Here is a 25966-nt window from a genome sequence, read left to right as displayed (position 1 = left end):
TAGCACTCTGAGATGGATGAATGGATGCATGGAGAAGATACCGGCCGGTGGAGATGGCGGTAGTCAAGAACCTGGCAATTCTTTGGCCAACTTGCAGTACTAGTCTGCTCCGCCATCGATTTCTCAAGATGAGCCTCTTTGGGTGGACTTTAAAAATAGTTAAAAATAGAATATTAGCTATGCCATTTCATATAGCTTACATACCTTTCCTTTCTTAAACAATGACATTTTGCCTTAGTGTTTATTGTAATTGGCTTTAATGACTCTTGTGAAACGGACAAACTTTTGTAATAACATATATGTATGTATAACTACAAATAAATATGCAAATATATACAAATCATAGAAAACAGATAGTAAAAGGCACAATCGAAAAATCAGCATCCCAGCTGGGCTTCCCGGTAGAGTTGATCGAAGAGCCGGCACTCCTGCTCCGACAGGGTCAGGATCAGCGTGTCGGTGTCCCCCTCGACCGAGTCCGTGGGCAGGGACGCCGGCAAGGATCCGTCCGGTGCCGGTTCTGGAGGGGCGGGCGAAAAGTTTGGCCGGAAGTCGCGACGACAGAGTGGACAACGCGTGTCGCAACCGAGTTGAATGTACCGCTCGAAACATTCCGCACAGAACGAATGACCGCAGGATATAAGATGTGGATTCCGCTGCTCATCTAAACAGAATATGCACGGGTTAGCGGTCATGGTCACTAAAACTCATCAGCATTAATCGCGTACTATTGAAGTCGTTTTTTTCAGCAGGATGGTCTCTCAGCTACAGTGCTACAAAATATAGGGATACACCTGGGGGCTTCGCCAAACAAAGTGAATTCTCCAATCCAATCGAAAAGTCAAAAGAAAGTTGAACGAAAATGCAAAGGCTTCTGCGATGAAAGTTTGACATTTTCTTTCATGGATAACGCGTGTGGCCTCTGTACATAATACCAGGCGTTAATTTTTGAATTGTACAACTTTATCCGGTAATATTGTTGACCATGTAACACCTATCGGCTTCATTCTAACTGCACCCAGTTCTTGATGAAGTTCTCATTCAGATCGTGTTCGGATCGGTGCGAGTCGTTCCCAGGCAACTCTTTTTGCATAATTCCATTTAATCTCGGCCAAAGTTGAGGGCAATTTTCAATTTGACTTGCCGACAACGACGCTCCTGTGGCTGTTATTGTTAATATTGCCATTGTTGTTGTGGCCGTGTCGCTGTGTTGTTGCCATTCAAATTGCATTCAAATCAATTACATTCGAACTAAACATAATTCATGTGGTATGGGTTAATACAACAAATTACAACTGACATTTAAACAGAAACATGAAACGGACAATTTAACATGAGCGAGGAATAAGCTATTGGAGGGAAAAAAAACAAAAAGAGAGATATGGCCCAGCAAAATCCGAGTAACAAAGGCAACTTCTGGGGCCGATTGGTTAGCTGGCTGGCTGGCTGGTTGTTTGCCCGTTTGGCAGGCATCATATGCGGCCGAAAAAAGGCCAAAAAGATACGAAAACAGAATTCAACTTCAACCACACTAAATCGCAGCCACTCGGCTCAAGTTGGGCCAGGCGAGCCGGAGTGACCTTCAGTATCCACAAAAATGAAAATAAACAAAAAGGCGAAAAATCAAAAAAAGAAACACGAAAAAAGTGCAGCCCCACCACACACAGGCGAAACAACAATAAAATTCTTTTCTCACGATTGTTGACTTTAACACTTATAGCGTCGCAAAAAAATAAATAAAAAAAAGCCCCAAAAAATCGAAAACAAAAACTTACGAGTGCGACTCAAAGTGGCGTACGAGTATTCACTGTCATTGTCAGAAATTAAGCCTCTGAGCTCAGCATGCAACACAATGAAAATGAGCTACTGCCACTGGGAAGTTGGAGTTATTTAGTTTTTAAGTTTTGGCTGCATCTCTGAGCAAAACAGAGTCACAGGCGGAAGAACAGAGGGTCAGACATTGCCCTGCTCCACATGCATTTCAATGGAAACGAAATCGAAGCGGAGATAAATGTTCTGGGCAGCTTTTGTTTTACTTAATTTTATGTGCTTTGCATATTTTTAACGGGCTCTGAGGAATAAAGGGCATTAAGCATTTTGCCTGCGTGCTGAGCTCATTTATTTGCTGCAGTTTTTTGCAGTTTATCGATTGAATGCATTCTGGTTTTGCCTTCTGCAATTAAGTGAAATTTATGTTACTGCAGGTTCGTCGCTTAAGTCTTTTGTTTGCGGGTCGCGCGCCGTGGCACGTAAATTGCCGAAAAAAACAGACATGCAAAAATGTATTTCCTACTTAGCGTGGGCAGACAGTAAGCCGGCTTCAATCCCCCTGACAGTCCCTGCCAGCCCCTGGTCCTCCTTCTGGGAGGCCGAACTTTGCTATCCTGCTCCCCAGCTCCTCATTTTAATCCGCCGCGTTGGTGGCGTGCATACATAATGCATAATTACCGGTTTCACTTTTCTCTCCAGCTCGGGCAGCCGCCCCCTCCCTACGTCTTTTCGCCCCTCTTCAAAGTGATTATCTTGGCATGCCTTGGCGTTTTTATTTCACCGTACAGATATTTTATTTTACAGGCTTTGCGGTTTTATTGCATCGCTCGTATGGTTTCTTAATTTTGAATTTTTATGATGTGTTAATGGATATTTTTGTGACATGACCTCCTGGCGAGCCGTTGTTGTTCATCAAGCTCTGCCAGTCAGCCAGCCAGCCATCCAGTTGGTCCGTCCGCAAGTATTAAATTCAAAGCCCCGAATGGAGAAAAACAGGAGCACCGATCCGGAGGGGTGCAACGAACCTGCAACGGTATTATGTAATCTCTGACTGTAATTGAAGCTATTTAAAGCTCGTTACATGGCAAGGACACTGCACTGAGATCCCAACTCTAGACGACAGACAAGGGCGAACATCCCGAGGGGCTGTCAATCACACAAAACACAGCATCGCAGTGTGGCTGGCAAACGCTAGGTGGCGCCGTTTGCCATTTGGCCAATCATTGCAGTTAAGTGAGCAACCATGTCTGGCAAGTTGCAACCAAATGTGACCCAATTCCAGTATCGTCCGGGGATCGACTTGTCGCTCAAATTACACGCACAGACCCCTCGGCTCTGAGAGCTGATTACAGGGCCCAGGGCATGCAATTTGCATCAATAAAACTGCAAACTAAAAGAACTGGTATCTGCGATATGGTATCTGGTATCTGAAGCCTGGTATCTGGCATCCTTTTCTGCGGCTGCGGCTGAGGCTGATTTTGATGCTGCTGTAGGTCAGTTTGCAAGAGCTGGCGTTGATTTGTTGCCTGCTTCTGCATTGCCCGCATTCTGGCTGCCTTCAATCAAGTGACGATGGGCGCAAACGAGCCGGCACATGGCAGGAGATGGATTCCAGGGCTGCCCCATCCCGGCCCAGCCCAGTTTGGATAACGCCCCTCGGGCACTTTCATCTGAGCCGCGACTTATCCGGCAGCTCGTCTTATCGGGTATCGAATTTGACGGGTGTCGAAGCCACTTGCCCAGGCCAATAATTACTTTCTCTGCGAGTGGGCAACGTCTGTTATTGATTTCCCTTGATTGCCGCCATAATTTTATTACGCATCATTAAGATAAATCTGCATTCAGCAGATCAGCCATTTGCAAATTGTTTACAGCATGTGGAAGTGTCTGGAAGAGGTCCAAATCTCCACCCATCAACACAGCCCATCTCATTCCCAGCTCATTTCCAAGCCCAAGTCATTTTCACAAGCATCAGCGATGAAGACTTTCCAAAAACCAAAGACCAATAAATTATTACGTGCAAATGTGAAAGGGTTCATGGCCCTGATGTAAATTCATCAAGAAGTGATTTTAAAATGGGGCGGAAATAAAATTATATAGAATGGAATTAGAGCCAACGATTATAACAAATGGTAATATAAATATGGTTAATGACTATTTTTGTCCCGATGCAAAGGTTTTTGAACTTTCCAACAACCATTCAGTATCAAAAGTACACAATCAAGCATGAAGGTTATAATTTTGAAAAATTAAGACGAGTCTTTATCTGGAAGTCGTTAAAGCAACCATGAAGGATAACCGTGTAAAAATGATGCCTTCACTTGAACTTACTTTCAATACCTATATACTCCTAAGAATTTGGAAAATATTAAAATAAGATACATAAATTCCCTGTGGCTAAAAGCACTTAAAGTAAAAATATGAAATTGTTTATAAATGCATAAAAATCATTGTATAATTTCTTTTGTGTCAGTTGAAGTTTGCTAAATTAACTTCACTTCACATCAAAAAGCCACCAAAATGATATAAATTCAGAAAATCCCATAACAACAGCCTCGAACAAGGTGGGGAAACTGCATCTTCTCCAAAGTCTTCAAGTGTTATTTTCTGACAGTTCGGACGTCAACTTTAAAGTGAGATCTGTCATAAAAGAGCCTGCGCCGCTTTTGATTTTGATATTTTTGGCGGCTCTTGGGAAAAAAAAGAAGCATGCAAAAAATACAAATAACTTGTATATGGGGGAAAAGGCTGCAAGACTTGCAACTGCCCAAAAATGTATGCAGATTTTTAATTAAAGCGCGTTATCAACAAAGCCGGGCCACAGCGAAATATCCGAAATAAAAAACATCGCAAACCGGTTGACCCGATAGCCAATTTGGTCGGGACTTCAGTCTCGACGGGTCTTGATCGTTTTGAGCGTCTTGGAGTGGCACTTCCTTAATTGGAGCAAGCATAACAACAAGTGCAAGCGCTAATTTATTATGTTATTTAATAAATATAATTAATTAGGCAAAGAAAGAGGGAGATAAAAGTAAGGGCCAATGAGCCTGCTTATTTGGCGGTCACATAAAAATTACTTAATAATTTCCATCAGAAATAATTAATATCAATATTATTCAAGAGTGGCTAAGCATCCAGAGGGCAGCATCTCATCATCAAGTTGAGCATGTCAGCGGCAACGGCGTGTTAAGCATTATTTTGGCCCGGCCCTTAACCCCTTACCCTCCCCTCCTCCGCCCATTGCGACATAAAAATGCTTATTACGCTTACAACAGAACATGCTTCAAGCCCAAAGGCGAATTACAATTATATACACATTCTCATATATTTTTCACTGGCACATCCATACACACAGGCATGGGTTCAGGCAACTTAAATCAATTGCGGCATATAGCGGCAGGGCACCGACTCGGGTTCGGAGTGAAGAAGATCTCCGGCTCGTTCGTTACGCTTGAGTAATTTCGCTTTTTTGGCGGCTTTTGTCCTTAGTGGCAAATGACTCGGAGCTTCAAGCTGGCTCCTGACGACCAGCGCTTTATGGCATTTTATGCTACTTATACTGTGCTGCCATTGCCGGGTCTGTAGCCGTCTTCTGTACCCCATATACCCCGAATCCGTCGGCCCAGGCCAAGAATGACCGTAATTAATCAATTTGGCCAAAATGGCAGCGCACAGGCGGAGAGGCCATACAGATTGGTCAACGGCAACGTCCGTGTAATAACAATGAAAACAGCGTGTGTTGCTGACCGACTCTCGTAGTACTTGTACTCATGCATATCCGCACACCATAAATTATGTTCGCACAGGGTTAAGCGCATTATTTAAGCATTCATCACGCGCTCTCCCCGATCCCATTGCTCAGTTTCAGTTTCGATCCCCGATTCCAAGCCCAGGTCCAGGCCCAGGCTCAGGCTCAGGCTCAGGCCAAGTCCCTAGCCGAACTTGAGCCTGATGGAGTCCCCTCCGCAGTTGGCCGCAGTTGCCGTGTAATAATTTTTAAAATTTATGTAAACAGTGTTGATTATGGATGAGTTATGTAGCATGTTCTACCTTTTGTTTTGTTCGCACTGCCGGGCCGCAGTTAATTTTAAGCTTGTTTTGCAACTTCGTTTATCAGCTCCCTGCCCCCAGATCTTCACCTGAGTCATCCCTCCCGATTGATGTCTTTATTAGACCTGAGTCCGTGTCCCCACTTGGATGAAATATCCCAGGAAAGTTTTCACTTTTATATCTTGATTCATTTAAAAATAAGATTATTTTATGACAAAGTGAACCCAATAAAGATTATGTAGTCCTGGGAGTTTGTCCCAGTTTTGTGAGCTCACGAGGCAGACGCCTCGAATCATGTCAACTTCGAGAAGCATTCGACATAGTTACCTCTGACAAACGGACCACGTTCATGCACTGTTCGCGTGTTTGTGAAGCACATTAAAAATTACACGAAAAATTGTTTAGCACAAACGGGCAAACGTTTTTTTGGCTTTTGGGAGGTAGTGCGGGAATTATGACCTGCGGGGCAAGTGGCTGCAGCCATTTGGGTGGCGCCTTTTGTCTTCGAAACGTGCCACAGTCGGAGGCACAGCCGGAGTCACAAATAATGCCACATGCGGTGTTCGTTGCCTGCAACGTTTCATGCGCGAATAATATTTTAATTCTGTCGATCAGCCAGCACGTTTCGTTGAAGCCAATCACAAGATCAGAGTGGCCATCGACATGTACCCCCCCCACCCCCCCACCCCCCAAATAAAAAAAATCAAAAAACCTTATCAAATGAAATCCATCTGAAACGCATGTCACTCGACGAGGAGCCAGGAGTCATAGTTGTGGGTGCTTGACTCCAGCTAATGGAGCTCTTAAGCATGTGGAGCTGATAAAAGCGACAAAACATTTAACAAGTAATTAACCATAAAGCGCGCCCCACATGCCTTCTGGCTGGTTCTGGTGGCACTGCAACTGCAAAATGCAGCTTGGGGGCCGCAACTGGGTTAAGGACGCTGCACAGCACTCAGCACCACCACACCATTACACCACTGCACCAAGGCACCACTGCACTACTGAAACCGCACTGCGCCCACCCCCGTGGGACAGCCCTCGCCTTTGGCAGCCGAACATTCATTTCGATTTCGTTTGCGTTCCTATTTATTTTTTGTGTTATTTTTCTTTAATTTTTTTCGGGTGAGTTGTAATAGAGTTGCTGAAATTTGGCATTGTATTTATGACTCGGGCATGGAGCATAGCATGCATCTGACCCACACCCACATTTCGTTAGATATCCACCCTGGCCAGGGAGCGGTGATGAATGCGATAATAAATATTCGAGTTGTTTTTCTGTGAGTGTTATAATTTAGTGTTGATTAGTTTGCGCAAATAAGAGTTATTGATTCAATTTCAATTAAAAGGATATGAATGTTTCGCCTAAGCGCCGCCAAAGTATCCACCGTGGACCGAGTTTGCTCGCCCACAAACAAAAGACCTCAGCACCGAACTTGTTTTGCAGAGTGTGTGTTTGGTATTTTTGTTTTTTGGCACCTCTTGCATTGATACCCCCGGATTATTAATGATGCCTAATGAGTGGGTTGGACCAATCTGAAACAGAAATGCAACTTGCAACCGCTACCAGCGAGCGGGGCAATTATGTGTCATTTGTATGAAATCCCAGGGACATGCAATTTGGGTGTAGACTCAAGACTCGAACTAAAGCATTTATTAACTTATTTTCGTAGGGGCACTCATAGTGGCTAAGTTGGGCACTACAAGGGCACCGAGAGCTGCCAGCGGAGGCGGTTCTGTTTTCCAGGGGACTGATAGCCGGAACTGTAGCTGGTGGAGTGCCCCGAATGAATCGAGGGGGAAGCTGGAAAAGGGAAATTAGGTTATACAACAAAATTCAAATTTCTCAAGCCAATAATCAAAAGACACTCACATAGAACAAGGACGATTACAAACTAGAGCAACAGAGACAGGAACAGGTTCTAAGAGGCCTGGTCGGAATGATTGTGGGACAGCTGACGCATGGTGAAAGTGGTTTCTGCTGGACAAAACACAAAATGTACGATTGATTTCCACGGTCATAGGTCACCATGCCTTACCTGGTGTGCGGAAGCCCTCCTGGATCTTATAGATCTCATTAAGCTCTCGGGCACTGCACAGGGGGGTATCCACCTGGGTTGTTTCGTTGAATCTGGCATAGTCGATCTCGTAGGCCTGGAGGTCCTTGTTATACAGCACCACTGGATCGAAACGATGGCCCCAGAGGATCTCAGTGTTGATGTAGCTAGACCTGGCCTGGGTGCTCTGTCCCGTAGATTCCACTGTACCCTCAAGGATCACAACGATTTCAAACTTATCCTGCAGCATATCGGTGGCATTGAGGTTGTAGAGTGGCGAGTTCTCATCAATCTTGTGCTCAATAACCATCGGCCAGATAAAGAACAAGTCGGATCCAGAGTCATCGGTGCCTATCTCCAATTCCGTGAAGTATTGCGTCATCACCTCGCCCTCCTTGGTGCTCTTCGTCCGGATCAGTTGAGCCCTCACCCCGGCCCCGATGATGTGGGACTTCCGCATGTCACCCACCCGGAACATCAGGGACAGGCATCCATCCCGTTGGCAAATGACTGCGTGCTTGGAGAACAGCAGCGTCTGGGCCCGTTGCTTAGCCCTCGTCATCTTGGCAAACACAATTCCGGCCATAAAGGCAGAAGACATTACACCGTAAATGGACTGGAAGCACATCATGAAAATGGCTTCGGGGCACTCGGGAGACGTTGTGCGGACACCATAGCCGATGGTGTGCTGAGTCTCAATGGAGAACAGGAAACAGGAGGTGAAACCATCGATGGCCGAAACACAAGGTGCCCAGCCAGACTCCTCTGAAGGGAAAAATCCTTATTTTACAAATGAAAGTCCTGTTTTAAAAAAGGCTTTCACTTACCTTGGTTATCGGGCATATGCAGATCCTCCAGATCGCCGTGTGTGTAGACAATCAGCCACCAGATGAGCGCAAAGAAGAGCCACGAAAGGATAAAGCTGAGGGCAAAGGCCAGGAGTGTCCAACGCCATTGCCAGTCCACCATGGTGGTGTACATGTCCTGCAGGAAGCGGACGCGGCGCCTCTGTAAGTGTTTTTGCACCACATTGCAGTCGCCATTTTTGAAAACAGCCCTTCGGCGGACTCGTCGCATACTACCCGGCCGGAAGTTGCGGGATCTGCAGTGAAAAATAAATAAACATTTATTACCGATTATCATACTGCCTAAAAGTTTGCTATAAAAAATTTAAGCCAGCTGGCAATTTTTTATTACTTTTGAACAAAATTTAATAATTTATGTTTAGTTTATAAAATAAAAAACTTATAAGATAAAGGCACATAAACTTTAATTTCACACTTTTCGAATGTGAGACCCAAAACTCTCCTATCTTTTCAATGTCATTTAATTTCTTTGATTTATGCAAGTGTCGGATGAAATTGGATGTCTCGACATCGTGTTGTTTAATTTGTATAAATTAAGTGAGCGAACTTGCACTAGTTTCTTTTGGGCAGGCCACACGAGAAATGCATTTAATTAAGCGGCAGTGGCAAATGCCAATGCCGTGAGCTAAAGAGCAGTCGCGGACCGGCTTATGCCACTTGATTATGGCTTAATTACAGCTCTCCCACAAATTGTTTGATTTATTGGCTTCACTTGTCACAGCACCGGGATTTAATAGGGCTAGTGTTCCATACAGTTTACGGCACCCACATGACCTGTTTGCAAGTAAGCTAACCAATAACCTTAACCCCATATTGACACTTGCAGCGCCAAGCCGATTAATTGGCATTGTGCCGATTGCATTAATGCCCGCTAATCGAATTAAATCATCTTTTAATGATTCATACACTGTATCATCTACTTCTTGATTGTTTTCATTTCTTTGGGACAGGCCCACGCAACAAATAAAATGTCTCTGAAGTTGCCGAAAAACTAAAAACGACGTAGGAAATGCCTGGGGCAATGATGGGAAACCTTCTGGCAGAGCGTTTAGCAAGTGACAAATGTGAGAACGAGCTCTTACCGAGATTTCAACGGAGTCTAAATAGCCTGGCCTAATGAATCTCATTCGTAACGCGCCCCTAAATCAAGTGCAAACTGCAATCTGCAGTCAACAGCACACACAAAATAAACTGCATTCGTAGGCGTGGGCGTGGGCGTGGACGCAACCAGATAAATTACAACCGCAAACGGCGGGCGGCACTCCGCTAATCAGCTAGACAAAAAGCAAAGTAGATGCCCAGAAGATGCGACAACGTGACAGTGGATCCACTACCGATGATTGAGCGTCTGTGTCGGCAAGTTCAAGTTGAATGTCAGGCCCCTTGACGGGCTAATTACTATGCGGAAAGCCATTGAGAGACAACGGCAGCGGAACTTTGAATAATTGGGTAATTGGAGAAGCGGATCACTATTTTGGAAAGATATTTTTAAGCTATTCGCTAGCATTTTAGGGAGTTATAGTTTTCTATAGAATAAAGAAATTTCTGCCTTCCTTTTTATCCAATCACTTTTAAATTTAAAACTTAAAAATCGCACCCTTTAGCCAAGGAGTGACTGGATCCTTTGAGGGCTTCGTAATAAACTCCTGCCTGTGATGGCGTATGCGAAATCCCTCGCATATACTGCCGCTTCCACTCCTTCATATGAGCAAATGTCTCCTCCTTGTCGCCGCCGGCTATAGTCTCGGCATCGGCTGGATCCTGTAGGACCTGTACATCACTGAGTGGAACCTGCATCGCGATAGACGTTCTAGCTTCGCGACTTCAAACCGAACTAATGCTCCTCACCACACTTTTCGACCAGGCTAACGTCAGAGACGCCAGTTAATTAGAGCGTCTCTAACTAATCGTTTATGGAACTTATTGACCAAGTCACTTAGGCTGGGCAAATACAGAAAACATATAACCCTTTCCACTCACCTGCAGCTCGGTTGGCGCTGAAACGCCTTGCCATTTGGGGTGATGCCATAGAAGCTGGTCGGGCGATTCGGAACTATGGTTATGGGATAGGAGTGGGGATTGCTGATGACGCTGTCCAGCGAATCGGGATCTGCCTCTATGACTTTTTTCAAGGGCTGGGAGGCGGCCTTTTCACTCCCATTCGCCTTCGCAGTCGACGATGTCGCGGTTGTGGGGGTCGCCGAGTGGGTGGAGAAATTGAATCGCATCTGCGGGATGTTGGTGAAGGAGCCATTTAAGTTGTTTTTTCAATTAAATTAATTCATAGGCGTCACGGCAAAGTATCTCAAGCCTCGAGTGGGCAAACATAAACTTGTGATAAGTGCAACCCAGGTGCGAGAAATCGACTTTGTTGTCAGCTGATTCTCACAGATCGTTGTAAAGGTAAATGAAATAGATATGGAATTTATGTGAATGAGGGAGCAGTGCAAAAAATTTATCAATCTGATTAAAAAGTCACGGATATGCTACATTATTATCATTGCATAAGATCATTGCAGATTCAGATTCAGATCGCTTCCGACTCATAAATTTTCACACCCTTTTTGCACTTTTCACAAGATTCAAAGGCACTGAGCACACCTTTTCGGAAATTCAGAGCACGCACCGTGTATGTTTGAATTGAGTTTCGCCTGATCGGCACGTTTCAGCTTAAGAAATTTTAGCACCTTGTTATGAGCCGAGAAATGTTCAATTAATTGACACCTTTAAGACGATTATTTCCTAGGTGGCCATTGGCAAATGGCCTAGGATTTGCTTTGTTTCAACGGCGCGTGTCAACTCGAGGCCGGGAGATCACAGGGCATACTGTGCCACACAAGCCGCAGATATAGCAGCCACTAAAGCCACGACTGACAGCGATCCGCCAGTCTGCCCAACGGATTAAATGACGGCCGACTGAAAGAACATTTTTCCGACTAAACAAAAGTGACGAACTGGAAGCGACGTGCTGTAAATGAGCTCGCACACCAGCAGGAAGAGAGAATTGCACACATACCGAGGCACACCACTTTTTCAGTTCTCTCACACAGATACAGATCGGCCACAGATACAATCGCAACGATACTGAAACCGAAAGATACAGCTTGAGGCTTTGCCTCGGAATAAGTTCAATTGGAATGATTCGTAAATTGAAAATGAAGCGGAAGATAAGCGTGATAAGCTCATCTTATCTGTGAAGCGGAGGAGAGAATGCAGGAAGAGGCAACCTTGAGCTGCAAGGGGTGGCGTATGCGTAATATTTTGTAGGGCCCTTACAGAGTGTGGCAATATTGATTGCCCGCCCACGACGCTCTGATTTATCATATCCAGAACAGTGTTTACTTACTTCTCTCTACTCAAATAGACAGTGCTCACAAATGAATCTTTGCTCAATTTCGAGTACAAGGTGGCGTATACGTAATATTATTGTTTGCCGAGACTCACGCGCTTTTCGGCTGCATTGTGTAAATACCAGTAACTGTGACGCCAACGAGATTGATATATTCGCGAGCGGTCATCGGCGGAGTCATGCGTAGTTGATTTTAAAAGCACAATACCCCATTAAAAACATTAGCTTCAGCAATAAATCAATGGGCTGGTTTTTTTTTTTTTTAATTTAACACTTCCTAATCTTCTTGTTGTAATCCATATACAATATGGCAGTGTATACAGCGAATTTTGAATAATTAACAGCATCATATTCATAGCAAAGATATTGATTGGTCCGTCACATCGATCATTGGCCGTGGTGGATTCTTTTTATCGTCTATCTTAGCGAGAATTGACTTTCCTTAACGGAGAGTGACGGAGTGCCTCGTGAACTTTGCGAACAGTGCTTTAGTTGCTCGACATACATAGTCGTAGTAGGGTGCAATCTACCGGGTACTGATACGTCACCGCCACCACGTCCTTCTTCCCAGCGAATTAGTGTATTGAGGAGCTTCATAAAGACAGAGTTGACAGTATACCTTTGGGACATAAATGTCTCATATCGACAACAGCAAATCACAATGTCACCTTCCATAAAATCCTCCAGACATTCGTAACGAGTCCCATCAATCCGGCAAAAATGCGATATTGCAGAGGGCATAAGCACATATTGTCGCAGCGTCTCCGTTATACCCTGCTTCAAAGTCCTCATATCTTTGTAAAAGACGCGAGAGATAGACACATTCACTCCTTTGAAAAACTTGTCCTTGTTGCGCAGAAAGCACACACGCATCGCCTTCGTGGGTGGTGAAGTGCACTTGGGCTTTGAGGCGAGGTACCGGATATACTTGTCAGCATCCCCCATCATGGTTAGTTTGGAAGTATAGGATTCGAAAATTCGGTTAGTTTGTCTAACTTATAGGGGAAATTCTTAAAAAGTTAGAAAATATATTCCTGCCTTGAAGCTTTACGCTTTTAATATTATGTTTGCTTATAGCCTAACCTTTCGAAAGCCTCAAAGGAAGAAAATATTCCCGACTACTAAGTTTCCTAGCGCCAGCCACAGGTTTTTGTTCCCAGACTACTATGTTTCCATGCGGCAGTCGCAGGGATTTTCCAATTTCAATGCTCTTCCGACATGCCACTGCCACCTCCGCTGCATAATCTACGAACCAATAAATTGCCAGTGACGCGGATGAAGACCAGCTGGGGTAATTGAATAATCAGCTTGTCGCCCAGTGTGAGCGCGACCCCTGCGATATGCGAACCATGTTTATCCGAATCCCCCACCAGCGGGGGTGATTTAACTCGCGCCAAGTGCAAATTTGTAGTCAATCATTATGCCACTTTATACTTATACGTTCTTGGGGTGATAATTCATATTTAAATCCACTATAGGGTCCAGTGAGGCGGCTATTTCTGTAAACGTCAACATATCGATTTGGTTGACTTTCACAATTAGCTCACATCTGAGAGATTCATATATTTATTGCTAAAATAATATGGACCGTTGGGTTAAATGGAATCGGATGGAAGTAGGGTTTTTTATTGTTATACATTTTTAAGTTTTCTCCGAGCTTAAAACTGAAAACTGAAAATAAATAATATATGGTTGTCCCGAAAGTATATGTAATAAATTATAACATATAATATATGTTAATATGTTCAAAAATCATTTGTATTAAGAAATTGTTAAAATGTAAAATTAATTCGTTAGAGAGGTTCGGTAATTTCGGACGGTCAGAGACAGATACCCACGTTTTTATAAAATTCATTAAATTTCTAAATAAAGTGTTTTTTAATCTTTTAAATTTGGACCATCAAAGTAAAAATAAATATATTTTGCTAGTTTACTTACATACATCGATTTTACATCAGCCATATTTTGGCGCCATTTGTAAACTGTGAATTTTACACAAACAGTCGCCATTTTCGTTTTACTTTTACATGCTTATACTTTTACTTTTAGTTGTTATTTGACCTAAAAGTAGGCAACGTTTTTTGCGAAATGCAAAGATCTCAACCCAACAATCCATAAAAAAAAAACAAATTATGTATTTTAAAATATAATATATTAATTTACAAAAATATTGTGCGCTGGTTTTACCAGCAAACAACTCAATCGATTGGGACCGGGCTACCAATATAGAGCCCGGCCTTAATGTTGGCATTAGACATATGATAGACTTTGACTATTTACACCTGATTATTGCAGATATACGTGTAGTAAGGAAAGATATCTTGACTTTGGCCAATGCGTATAAAAGTACGGGTGAAAGTGGGTGCGAATAAATGCTGGAACATTTACGAACTAGATGCTAAATAATATAGCTAATAATATAGCTAAATATAGCTACAAACTAAGAAAATTGTACAATGAAATTTGCATTTAAATATTCTGGCTTTCGCGCTATCTTTCACAAAATGGCAATACGAAATGTGTGTGTCTATGTGTTAGTGTAGGTGAATTTGTGGTGGTGAGAGAGTGTGCATGTGTATCCTTGAGTTTACATAGCAGCACCATTGTAATGCTGATACATCTCGTCCCAGAATCTTTGACGTTCCGGTTCGGGATTGGTCTTCATGGCCAGGTTGGCCGAAATATCCAAATAGTTAAGACTATTCATCACATTGGAAGGGTCAATGGGCGCCCACTTGGTGGTCAAGTTTGGATCATCCGTGTCGGGGGTTGGGGAACTAATATATAAATCAAACATTGCTAAAGTTTTTGAATAAAATTATTCTCCAATTGAATACGCACCCATATTTGGCGAAGTTCGTCCACATGCGCACCATGCGGTTCTTGACCTGTACCTCCATCGACTTGGGATCCAGACTCAGATTGAAGAAGCCAAATTTAAAGAGGTAGCCCAGCTCATCTCCATGGCAAACTCCAGGTCGCGGAATGCCCAGCATTCTTTTGTACAGACCCAGAGCTCCATCGAAGGAGAAGCGGTACATGTACACCGGAGCATTTCCGTACTTGGCATGATTGCGGGCCGTTCGACGAATTCCCTGCAGGAACATCAAATCCGTCAAGAGCTGAAAATAATAAAATGATTATTCAAAGAATAAGTTTTTTTAAAGATTTCCCCACACTTACCGCAATCATCTCGTCTACTGATTCAATTCCTACGTGTTTGTTTCCCAGGTAAAATGCTCGAATTTCTCGGGTTACTCTGTCATGAACATGAGTAACATTTAAATCACGAGGCACCAGCCGACCAAAGTCGTTTTCTATAATCTGCAGGAGTTGGGGGTTCTTGCGAAGTCCTATTAGCAAAAAATTCATGAAAATAAACTTTAAGCACTGTCCCTTCCATAAAAACTTACTTCTAATGAAAAGCATAGCCTCGTGTGTATTATATCCCGTCATGTAGGCCACATCGCTGTTGAAATTCTGGGAGTGGTACATGTCACTGGGGTGCTGGGTAAGGAACGGCTGCTCATAGAATTGCTCCTCTTGAGAGTCCTGATTCCAGTATCCCTCAACGACTGGAACAAACGGCAGACCAATGTTGTTGCGCTGATCCTCCGCCGTTATGGTAGTGGGTGCTGCCTCCACCAGTTTCATGGCCGGAACCCTGCGCAAGAAGTCCAAGATCTCCTCCGTCTTATTGGCTCCCACGTAGCCCAAATTGGCAGCAAGGCGGGCAGCCCGTTGGCTTGAGCTGGCGGCCATGGACCAGGGGTTCAATGCAGAGCCGCTCTGCGAAATGGCCCGATGGAAAAGACCCTTGGCCAGGGGTGAAAGGAGCAACAGCTGCACTGAGGAACCTCCAGCGGACTCTCCGAAAATCGTCACTTGATCGGGATCACCTCCAAAGGCAGCAATATTATCTCTAACCCACTTTAGAGCTAGTACCTGATCCTTGAGACCCTGGTTGCCTGGAGCATCTGGTCCGGCTGTAAGGAAACCCAATGGACCCAGTCGGTAGTTAAGGGTCACCAGGACGATATCCTCAGCCACTAAGTAGTCCGGTCCATAAAGGAAAGAGTTGCCAGAGCCAAAGGAAAATCCCCCACCGTGCAGCCAGACCATCACGGGAAGCTTTGTCGGTTCACTTGACTCCTCTTCCTTGGGCATTCGCGTGGTAAAGACATTGACAAAGAGGCAGTCCTCGTCTCCCTTAAAGGTGTCCAGGATCATATTCTTGTGCGGGCAACTCTGTCCCTCCCTCGAAGCATCCCGAATACCTGACCAGGGTTTCTCTGGTTCTGCAGCACGGAATCTGGATTGAGAAACATTTGTTAGTTTAATTGAACTTCAATCATTTTAATTCAATAATACCTTCTGGCGCCGGTGGGTGGTGCTCCATAGCGCATCCCCCTAAAACTGTAGTAGCCCCCCCGCTCTCCCGACCGGTATTTTTGGTAGCGTCCTCTCACCTTGCCCAGTGTTGTTGTGGCAACGATCTCTCGTTCTTTCTGAAAATGGAGAGAATAACATTATGTTATTGGATTTATATAATTCAAAACCAACGCTATAGTGCACGTGGTGGGTCATATTGCTCCTCCAATGCATACTTCTAAATTGTGACAAAGAAATAGATTGTGGATTTAAATCTTCGATTTCTTCGACCGCCTAATGCAAATAAACAAATCGATATACTAGTCGTTTAATGTTCTCTGATCAATAACCGGATAAAAAGCCATATTGTCTACAATGCATTTTCAACATTTTCAAATTGCCCACACAATTTAACAAAAAATCTTAAAAATATTATGTTCCTAGATTTTTATGCAGATTAATCGGTCTACTACTCATTTCAGATACTCTGCATTAAAATCGGATGATTTTTGGCAAAGATATAGCCATCGAAAGGGGTCAGATAGGCGGCCCCACGCATTTTCAACATTTTGAAGGGGACAGCTCACAAAATTTAACAAAAAATTTAAAAAATATTTTGTTCATAGATTTTAATGCAGATTGGTGGAGAATCGATCTAAAAATCGTTTAAGGTATTCCGCATAAGAATCGGATGATTATTGACAAAGATATAGCCATTGCAGGGGGTCAATTAGTCGACCCCATGTATTTTCAACATTTTGAAGGGGACAGCCCACAAAATTAAATAAAAAATCTTTAATATATTTTGTTCCTAGAGTTTTATGCAGATTTAGGGAGAATCGGTCTACTAATCTTTTAAGGTATTTGGATGATAAGAATTGGATGATTATTAGCAAAGATATAGCCATCGCAGGGGGACCCCAAAATTGAACAAAAAATCTTTAAAATATTTTGTTCCTAGAGTTTATGCAGATTTGTGTAGAATCGGTCTACTAATCTTTTAGGGTATTTGGCATAAGAATCGGATGATTATTAGCAAAGATATAGCCATCGCAGTGGGTCAAATGTTCGACCCCATGTATTTGCAACATTTTAAAGGGGACAGCCCCCAAAATTAAAAAAAAATCTTTAAAATATTTTGATCCTAGATTTTGATGCAGATTTATGAAGAATCGGTCTACTAATCTTTTAAGGTACTCCGCATAAGAATCGGATGATTATTGGCAAAGATATATTGGTCAAATAGTCGACCCCATGCATTTTCAACATTTTGAAGGGACAGCCCACAAAATTTAACAAAAAAACCTTAAAATATTTTTTTCCTCTTCTCTCTGAGCCATTTTGTCCTTACATGCATTCTTTCAATTCTACAAAGATTTTTGATTTTTTTTTTGTAATTTAATTGTCGTTGTTCTTATAAAATAAGTGTTTTATTTCTAGTTCAACCGGTTCTAGCCTCAAAGGTATCTTAAACGTTGTTACATTGTGCTGTTGGTAATAATTTTTTTAGTCTTTAAAAAATGTTGTTAAAAAATAAATATTATATTCCCCAAAAATGTAACTTTCAACTAAAAGAACCCAAACTCTTAGTAAATCCGTCAGATGTTCATTTAGTGCCTCATCAGTTCTTAACAAACAATTTGACCCACTTTAATGCCCACTAATTTGGCTACCAGCTGTGAATGCCGCCAAGAATATTGGTTGTACAACAAATTTGCATTAGAGTGCGAAAGTGGTTAGAACCAACATTTTTCCATGCCATGGAGCAGGCGTTGCGCAACTGGCGCAACCTGGTCAATAACCAATGGCGAAAAAGCGAGTTTTCGCCTCTGTTCTTGACTGAATTTTTTAGGCAAGGTGGTGGGACAAATGTCAAATCTTTCAATGCTATTTGCTATTGAGCCGAGAGTTGACGCGACCTCAGCCTCCAGTGCAGGTGCCTGCAATGGTCTGCATCCATATTTGGCCAGCTGGCTTCCACGTTCAAGTTGAGATTCAATTGGGATTGGCAGTGGGTCAGTCAAGCGCTTAAGTGCTTGGCATTTTCAGCGGCTGGGGTTCAAGGTGGAGAGATAAAACAATAGACATCTTACCCGCAGAGATCGCACCACCTCCTGGACCACTCGCATGGCCCGCGATGGCAGCAGCTGGACGAGTGAGTTCGGATGGGAGGTCAGGGTCTTCCAGGCCGTCGTCTCCTGCAATTACACAGAGGTGGGGATACTTAACATCAATTAAGAAAACAAGCAGCATAGCACAGTAGGTCAAATAATGTTTACTTGCAATATTTATTATTCTAAGCTTATGTTATAAGAGAAGATTACCATTATGCTTGAGTAGTAATATCATATTTTTTATTACAAAAACGAGGGTTTCAGCCCAGAGCACTGCGCCTTGTGCAAAAACTCAAAAACCAAGATCGCTGGGCCCGATCCGATGACAATTTTTGGGGCTGTCCGATTTGTAAAGCGGTGTTAACTGTTAACGGGCAACCTTCACCGACTGCGTCGCTTAATTGACACGCCATTTGCATAACTCGCATCAATCTGGGGTCTGTATGGAGGCAATTTGGCAGCAATAGTAATATCTCCATTTCAATTATAAAAGTCACGTGCTGCTGGAGGAAACGCCAATCTTAAAGTGTTGGCTGTGGCATTAGGCGATCCCCTATCTTTCAATTGGGCCTGCCTCAATGTGTAATTATAACTCATGGCAAATCATCATAACTGACATACTTTAAAAGGCCAACGGATAAATTAGTCACAATCTAAGGCATTCTGATTTAAAAAAATGCATCAGAGTGGGTAAGAAAATTTGATTAACTAATGCACATATTAAGTTTAGTCCATAAGGCAGCCAAGCGAGGAAAATTATAGACTACCTTAACCAATCAAATGTTAAAGACCTTCTTAAAAGTGAAAATGTTTTCCTACATTTTAAATTAATGCGGCTAGGGACTCCTCTCTATAATGTATTTGCCTTAAGACTTTAGCAGTGAATCATGACACACTTTGATGACGGTTGTGGTGGCTGTGGAGCACCGAATTCCAAGTTCACCTTTTACGAGTGGTTATGCTAATTACGTACGCTGCATACTCTAGGTGGGTAAATATCGAAAGAGCTATATAAGGCCTGCCACGGAATCGAGATCAATTGCTTGAAAGGTATTCAGGCTTCGGATCAATACTATCCATCATTGTTTATTTTGCATTTGAAATTCAAAGTGTGTGCGTGTGGCCTGCATCTGTATCTCTCGGATATGGTAATGTGGGTGTAGCTGGTTTATAACAGTTTTTTATTATTTTTATACGGCTATATCCGATCATTTTTGGCTTTAATTATAACTGTTTAATGCGCGCTATGTTTGCTCTGCTTGTTCGACAGCAAAACAAACCGTAAAGGCGATTAAGAAGTGGGTCATTGTTCAACACATAATAATAATAAAGATTAAGTGTGCTGGGAAAATAATTAAAACACGCAGCACAGACACGGCCAAGGGGCTAAGTAATCTGCCAATCAATCTTGGACTTCACTTAAGTCGACTTATCGCAGCATATGCCAGTCCATTGTGTTGCTTCGATCTAATATGCAAATGAGTGAGAGCAGCAAACAAAGCCGCATGCCTCTGAGTTGCATTGCGGATCTCGCATAATATTTTTGCCACTTACAATGCAGGATTATGCAATCAGCGCTTTCACGCCACGCTCGAAATCCAAAAATAATAAATGCGAATAAAATGCAGGCCGATCACCGGGCAGATCACCAGCTCCGCCACCGCCACTGCAACTCCCCCGATGAAATGGAAAGTTAGCCATGCATTTTCTGGAATATTGCATAAGAACCGAACCGAATACGAACCGTGGTAGAACTGGCCGCTCCGAGGATTTGGCGCATGTCCACTGACCCGGAAGACTTGTTAGTGTCCGCTGGTGGTGCTGGGGTGGTGCTTGTTGATGGGGATGTTGTTGTCGTTGTAGCGATTAAAAAAAACGCTTTTGCTGGCAAATCTGGCAAATCTTGCAAATCACCGCTCGGAGTTGGGGACTTTCTCTCCATCGTTGTGATTCGATGGCCGGATTCATTCGGTCGCTGCACACAAATTGCCAAGACAATTAGACCGATGGCCAGCACGAGGCCTGCGGCCATCGCTCCGCGGGCCCAATTCCGGGGGCAAGGCATGTCGGATCGCCGGAGGGACTGGTGGAGGGTCCCTGCACCTCAGCTAGGCAGAGCTGCCTTTGTTTTATGCAACAGCTTCACAACCGCACTACTTTGCCTTAGTTGCACTCGCAACTGCAACAGTTGAAACCCGGAGCCGTAAACTTTGATTTATTGAACTCGTACTTGCATGAAGTGACACTGGGATAGAGCAACAGCAAAAAGTCTGTGCACCCGGGATCAAAGCCGTGTTTCTCCGACCGCAAGTGCTGTACTTTCGGCTGACGAGAGCCTTGTGAGCTGGGGTCTCTAGTAGCGGTGTGAATAAAATTCCACTTGTACCTCGATTTTTCGATTTTGGCTTGGCAGTCATTATAGCACCCTGGAATCAATATAGTCGAGGAGCTTACCCGATCTATTGTATGGAGATCAGGGCTCAATAGTTGAGGGTATTCTGTTGTCGAGTCCACTTTCCCACTCTATTGCTGCCATCTTGTTAGAGTTGCACTTGTTATTGTCTGTCCGTCGTCGTTTCGGCGTTTTAAATACATTTTTGGTTTTGTTTTGGTTATTTTTTATTGCTTGTAATCATTGTTTTTTATGACCAGATTATGTAAGGCACGCAATGGCTCAGTGCAGAAATGTGGCCATTGTTCGCCGTGCATTCTGTAGTTGGCGGGTTTAGCTGGCCTTTTATCAGTCAATGTTATCCGACCGGCAAGCGGAAATGTTTCACATTTTAATTGTAATTTGTGTTAGGTTTTGGCCTCATCACGATCATAATTTGTTGATTGAGGGCAATGTAAATATTTAATTTATAGCATTATTAGTGTGGGAATGAAGATATTATGGATCGCGTGATAAGGTCTGATATATTAAGGGCCTAACTATGCAATTTCCAAGCGCATTGCAAAGCCGCTTCTGAGCCATGCACTTCACTAATAAATTCAAAGTGTCACAAACTGCATTGGAATATGAATTACGGCTTGGAGATTCAAATCGAGCATAGCCGATTGGAAGGTTAAACTATGTTAGCACAGAATTTCCTGCCCAACCTCCCATGTAACATATTGCTAGCCACTGCCCATCTAATTAGCAGATTTCAAGTGCTTTGTCCCTTTCACGCCTCCCATTTTGCACATAAAACAATAGAACTCTGACAGAAAACAGGTGTTGCAGCCATAATTTTTTGAGCCATAAAGTCCATTAACAGGCACATGTAAATGCAGTGGCCAAAACCGCGGTCGGTGAACGAGTTGGTCAAAACAGAAGACAATAGCACCGCGTTCATTGCGGAGTCTACTTGCAGAAGCCAGCATGGTGTTGAATTACTTTTGGGGCGGGGTAACAAATTTGCGACACGATGTCAAAGTCACACTAGCTTGCCGACCACCAGCTCTTTGCCTCTTGTCTTTGATTTAAATGATACAAAAGTGACTGAATCAGCCGAAAAGCTGGAATCTGGCACGCTCCACTCACCACCACAGAGTTTCTTTTGTTACACACACAATTTACTCAACCAAATGCAGATATTTTCAAAACTGATTTGTAGTTGGCTAGACTGGTTCTGGACACTCACCTTAAGCGTGTTGGATATCTTCCCGGCACGTGCTATGGCCGTTCCAAAGGTTGAGGGGGCGATGGCAATCGAAAAGCCTCCATCGCATAGAAGGAATACCACTACTCCGAGTAGCAGGAGAACCGAGGACAGTCTGGTTGTTGTCATCATGTGCGTTCGTGCTTCGACTGGGTAGACAAATAGGAATAATGCATTAGTCGATGGCCCGTGGAATCGCTTAATGTGTTTGCCGAACGTCAACGTCCAATACTGATAGCCCAAAACCGAATAAATAGCCGCGAACACCACACGCCATACACCGAACACCGAATGCCGAATATCGAATCGTAGTGCTGAACGTATGCTTCTGAGCCAACTTCTTGGTCATGGCCAAGACAAAGACGCGAATGTCAACAGCTTAAGAGCCAGCTGGGGCACTGGCTAAAGCCAAAATCAGCTTTGAGTCGACTCAGAGCTCGGCACGGCTCAGAGCTCTGCGCTCAAAGTTTTTCCAGCCATCAGCTGGTGGTCTCGATTTAAATTACTTGCGATTATTTTCAAATTTGTTCACCGCGCTTGTCTTGAACTAATACAGACATTATTCAATTTTGTTTTGGCGCTGTTTTTTTTACAGCCGTCTTGTTTTTTCCTTGCGTGAGGTCACAATATATTTTGCATGCTCACAGGGCGTATGATTAATTAGGAATTCATTTTGTTGCTGATGGCATTAACTTTATTTCACATTATGGGCTTGTATAAATATGAATTTGTTTTATTTTATTTTTGTTTTCCACATAAAAAGCTAGTCCCAATGACAACGGACTAATTGAATGGCAAGACCGGAAACCGGGGCGAGAAGGTCTCCAAGAAGCTAATGACCTTTTTTTGGGGGCCCATAAATCTGTTAATCAACCTATATGGAAAACTTCGGCAAATGTGTAAGGGTGCTAATTTGGGCTAAAAGACTGTTCCGCTTCCTTAACTGACTTAGCTAACAACACCAAAGAAATGTTAAACTCAGCCATAAATAAAGCAGTCAATGGCTAACCTGAACGCCCCCCAGTTAACCAGTAACCCAGTGCGACTTCCTTATTTATTTTGACCATATTTCTCTCCCTTGTTCGCTGTTTTCTCCTCGGACTCTCCTAGCCATTTTTGCCATTTATAACCATTTGTGGTTATGACAATGCCACGGCAACACTTGCACTTTCCTTGAAAGTTGTTCGACCAGCTGCAGATGCAGAGAGAAGAGAGTATAAGCGAGTGGGCCAGAGTTTCGAGCCAATTCCCGATCAGATGGGAGCTTCCCGCCATCTCTCTTGACCATAAATTATGCTTTTGTGATTACAAAAATCATATATTTTATGCAAATTGGTCATGGACCTTGCGCAAAGTCTCTTACTGATTTGTTACAAATCGATTGGGGGCCACCGCAGTCCCGTTAACAGAATGCGGCTATTTTGTAATAGCCTGGTCAATTGAGAGGCTAAGAGAGCCAGAGAGAGCTACAGCTACTGAGCCACAAATTATCAGCCATCCAACTCAAAATTAACAACAGCAAGTGGCTCATATACGGGTCGGGAAAACTCTATCCCAGCTGCTTTTGGGACTCTCAGCTTTGGCAGGGGGAGTGGGGGCGTCTGCTGAGAGCTGGAAATGCAACTGGGATTGGGGATTCAGGCCGAGATCGCAACTGGAGGCTCTGACTTGGTCCGAAGCCGGCCAGACGGGCTTGCGATGCCTTACGTAAGCGGCGAGCAAAACAAAAAAGGTAAATATTGGGAAAAGAGTACAGAAAAAAGACGAAAAAAATAAATTAAGCCAAATAGCTGGGCGGTCGAGCAAATATATTGGAGAGAGGTGTGAGAAGCGAGAGTTTTGGCCCAATGATAACGCTTCGAAGATGATGGCCAAATGAGTTGGGATGGATGCGTTCAAATTGCCATTTAACGGCGAATTTCGCCTGACCCATTACATAAGTAGCCGGCTCTGGCCAAAACGGAACTAATTCAAAACTATTTTCAAATTTGCCCATTGAAGACATTCAAAAGACATCATCTGCCTGGTCTCCGCTGCCTACAGCCTGCTGCCTTGCCACCTGCCCATGGGGCAAACTGTTTGTGTTGACGCATGAAGTTTCATTAACAAAAGTTGGCTGCGCAAATATTACGGCAGGCGTACAGGCAAATATTTGACACACATATTTTTCTTGAACCCTGCTCAATGACTCAACAAGTCGGCAACTGCAGTGCGCAATTTTCAACAGATTTTTCGGTTAAATATGTCAACTACATTGAGCACATCAATCAGTGGGTTTTTCTTTTCAAACTATTTTTGGATTTATTTATTTTTCGACACAGTCACAACACTCTTTGCTGCACTATCTAATTGACTTTTGGTGTATTAGGCAAGTTCAAGTTTGTCGTTTAAGTCATTCGTTTGCCACATTGATTCGATTCGAGTACCATTCAATTCCACTTCTTCTCGGGACTTGGTTAACGTTTTCGGTCTCGGATATATTTATTTAATTTTTGTTGGCTGTAACTCTTCGCGTACCGGAATTTATCGTGCTTCACGTTCGACTGTCGCCGGCGAACTGAGGCTGCGACTGTGCAGCGGTGCGCTTAAGCGTCGAATTGGCCCGGCTTATACCTTAACCCCTCATGGGCAACTACGCCGGCTCTTTGGACATGCAAATCATGGTTAATACGAGCATTCTGTTTGATTTTGAAAAATTCATTTACGGCATGACATGAATTTTAGTTTTAAAAAAGTTTTAATGAGTCCAGCTTACAAAGATCTTTGTGAGAATTAGTTTGTATTTAAAGTTTACATTCCAACTAATCCTTAAAATTTAATGTAAATATATTTTTTATATGTTTTTTTTTATTTTGCAATTTTTTTCGACAAAAAACCTGAAAAGCCATTGATTTTAAATCAAAGTTTTAACAATTATGATATTTACATTTTTTAAGAGCATTTCCAATTCACCGTGAGAGTTTTTGCCTTTGAGCCAAACTGTGGTTGGAGACAGCAGATTAACAGTTTGTTTGTATAGCCAGCTACTCCATGGGCTTAAATTATGGCCGTACTCATTTTGGGTCCGATACGCCGGCTTACGCATAAATTATGCAAAATTATATTTCTATTTAGATTTTGGCTACCATAGCAGGCATATTCTTGGTCAAAAATATGTGTCGATCGAACCCTATTTTGGGCATTTAAGGCACGCAGCTCATTTGTCAGTCGCAATGCTATGGGCACGTGAAATTCAACTCGGTTTTTGTTTATTGCCACTGCGGAAAAGCAGTTGACACTGGGGTTAGGGTTAGAGATGGCCAGTCTCGTTTACCGTTTGAGATCAAGGATGCAACTAATAATCTGTGGCACAATAAGCCAAGGCAATGAGATCTCGATGTGGAAAAGTAAGCTAGCAGTTGGCAATTGGCAATGAAATGACAACTGTAAAGGCAAGTCGGCAACGCAATTTGAGCCCAAAACCATTAATAGACGTCGGATGGAAATGAACTTTTCACGAAGCTCCAACTAATTAACGCAGCCGCTATTGCACAAGCAAATCGACAAGACACTTTAGTTGCAGTATTAGCGGAACAATTAAGCGGGGAATCTTCGGAAGCACTCGTATCATTAATTTATCACCCGCCATGTGTGCCATGTGACCTCGTTGCCTGTATGTTCTCACTCCGGTGCTTTACGGACGGATTTAACCAAGCGCAGATCGTAAACAAAAGAATGCCGCCGCACTGTGCAAATAAACCTCGAAACT

The 25966-nt window shown here is 43.2% G+C and overlaps 3 protein-coding genes across 11 annotated transcripts; all 3 read right to left on the bottom strand.

The window, feature by feature from the left end:
* Positions 1-234: 234 nt before the first annotated feature.
* Positions 235-875, bottom strand: LOC6501534 (E3 ubiquitin-protein ligase TRIM11). The gene has a single exon (XM_001955397.4). It carries the CDS (start codon positions 693-695, stop codon positions 378-380), a length of 318 nt encoding a protein of 105 aa, XP_001955433.1. The 5' UTR covers positions 696-875; the 3' UTR covers positions 235-377.
* A 6572-nt stretch (positions 876-7447) lies between these two features.
* LOC6501533 (G protein-activated inward rectifier potassium channel 3) lies at positions 7448-11679 on the bottom strand. 7 transcript variants are annotated; one of them, XM_014911607.3, is made up of 5 exons: positions 11345-11679; positions 10724-10971; positions 8705-8979; positions 7860-8642; positions 7448-7624 (listed from the first exon to the last, which is right to left on the bottom strand). In XM_014911607.3, the coding sequence occupies exons 2-5, from the start codon at positions 10969-10971 to the stop codon at positions 7521-7523; spliced, it is 1410 nt and encodes a 469-aa protein (XP_014767093.1). In that variant the 5' UTR covers positions 11345-11679; the 3' UTR covers positions 7448-7520. The 7 variants fall into 7 exon arrangements, with proteins under 7 accessions (XP_014767093.1, XP_014767095.1, XP_014767096.1 ...); XM_014911609.3 differs by having other exon boundaries at positions 11431-11679; XM_014911610.3 differs by having other exon boundaries at positions 11370-11678.
* Positions 11680-14227: 2548 nt separating this feature from the next.
* On the bottom strand, positions 14228-24803 carry LOC6501531 (cholinesterase 1). Of its 3 annotated transcripts, none has more exons than XM_032456172.2 (8): positions 24736-24803; positions 22201-22367; positions 18557-18661; positions 16464-16600; positions 15506-16404; positions 15276-15445; positions 14934-15214; positions 14228-14869 (listed from the first exon to the last, which is right to left on the bottom strand). In XM_032456172.2, the coding sequence occupies exons 2-8, from the start codon at positions 22348-22350 to the stop codon at positions 14680-14682; spliced, it is 1932 nt and encodes a 643-aa protein (XP_032312063.1). In that variant the 5' UTR covers positions 22351-22367; positions 24736-24803; the 3' UTR covers positions 14228-14679. The 3 variants fall into 3 exon arrangements, with proteins under 3 accessions (XP_032312063.1, XP_032312062.1, XP_032312060.1); XM_032456171.2 differs by having other exon boundaries at positions 24645-24797; XM_032456169.2 differs by lacking the exons at positions 22201-22367; positions 24736-24803 and adding an exon at positions 20322-20891.
* Positions 24804-25966: the final 1163 nt, after the last annotated feature.

This window comes from Drosophila ananassae, chromosome 2L, assembly GCF_017639315.1.
Source record: "Drosophila ananassae strain 14024-0371.13 chromosome 2L, ASM1763931v2, whole genome shotgun sequence".
Classification (NCBI taxonomy): domain Eukaryota; kingdom Metazoa; phylum Arthropoda; class Insecta; order Diptera; family Drosophilidae; genus Drosophila; species Drosophila ananassae.
The sequence above is the reverse complement of the archived record's forward strand: the minus strand, read 5'-3'. Positions and strand labels throughout refer to the sequence as shown.

Coding starts and splice junctions, on each gene's coding strand:
- LOC6501531 (XM_032456169.2), bottom strand. CDS start 20,642: ATGCCTTGCCCCCGGAATTGGGCCCGCGGAGCGATGGCCGCAGGCCTC. Junction 16,405..16,463: donor CCACCCACCGGCGCCAGAAG/GTATTATTGAAT, acceptor TTCTCAATCCAG/ATTCCGTGCTGCAGAACCAG. Junction 14,870..14,933: donor ACGAACTTCGCCAAATATGG/GTGCGTATTCAA, acceptor TTTATATATTAG/TTCCCCAACCCCCGACACGG.
- LOC6501534 (XM_001955397.4), bottom strand. CDS start 695: ATGACCGCTAACCCGTGCATATTCTGTTTAGATGAGCAGCGGAATCCA.
- LOC6501533 (XM_014911607.3), bottom strand. CDS start 10,971: ATGCGATTCAATTTCTCCACCCACTCGGCGACCCCCACAACCGCGACA. Junction 8,980..10,723: donor CAGCGCCAACCGAGCTGCAG/GTGAGTGGAAAG, acceptor TTTTCACTGCAG/ATCCCGCAACTTCCGGCCGG. Junction 7,625..7,859: donor GGAGGGCTTCCGCACACCAG/GTAAGGCATGGT, acceptor TCCCTTTTCCAG/CTTCCCCCTCGATTCATTCG.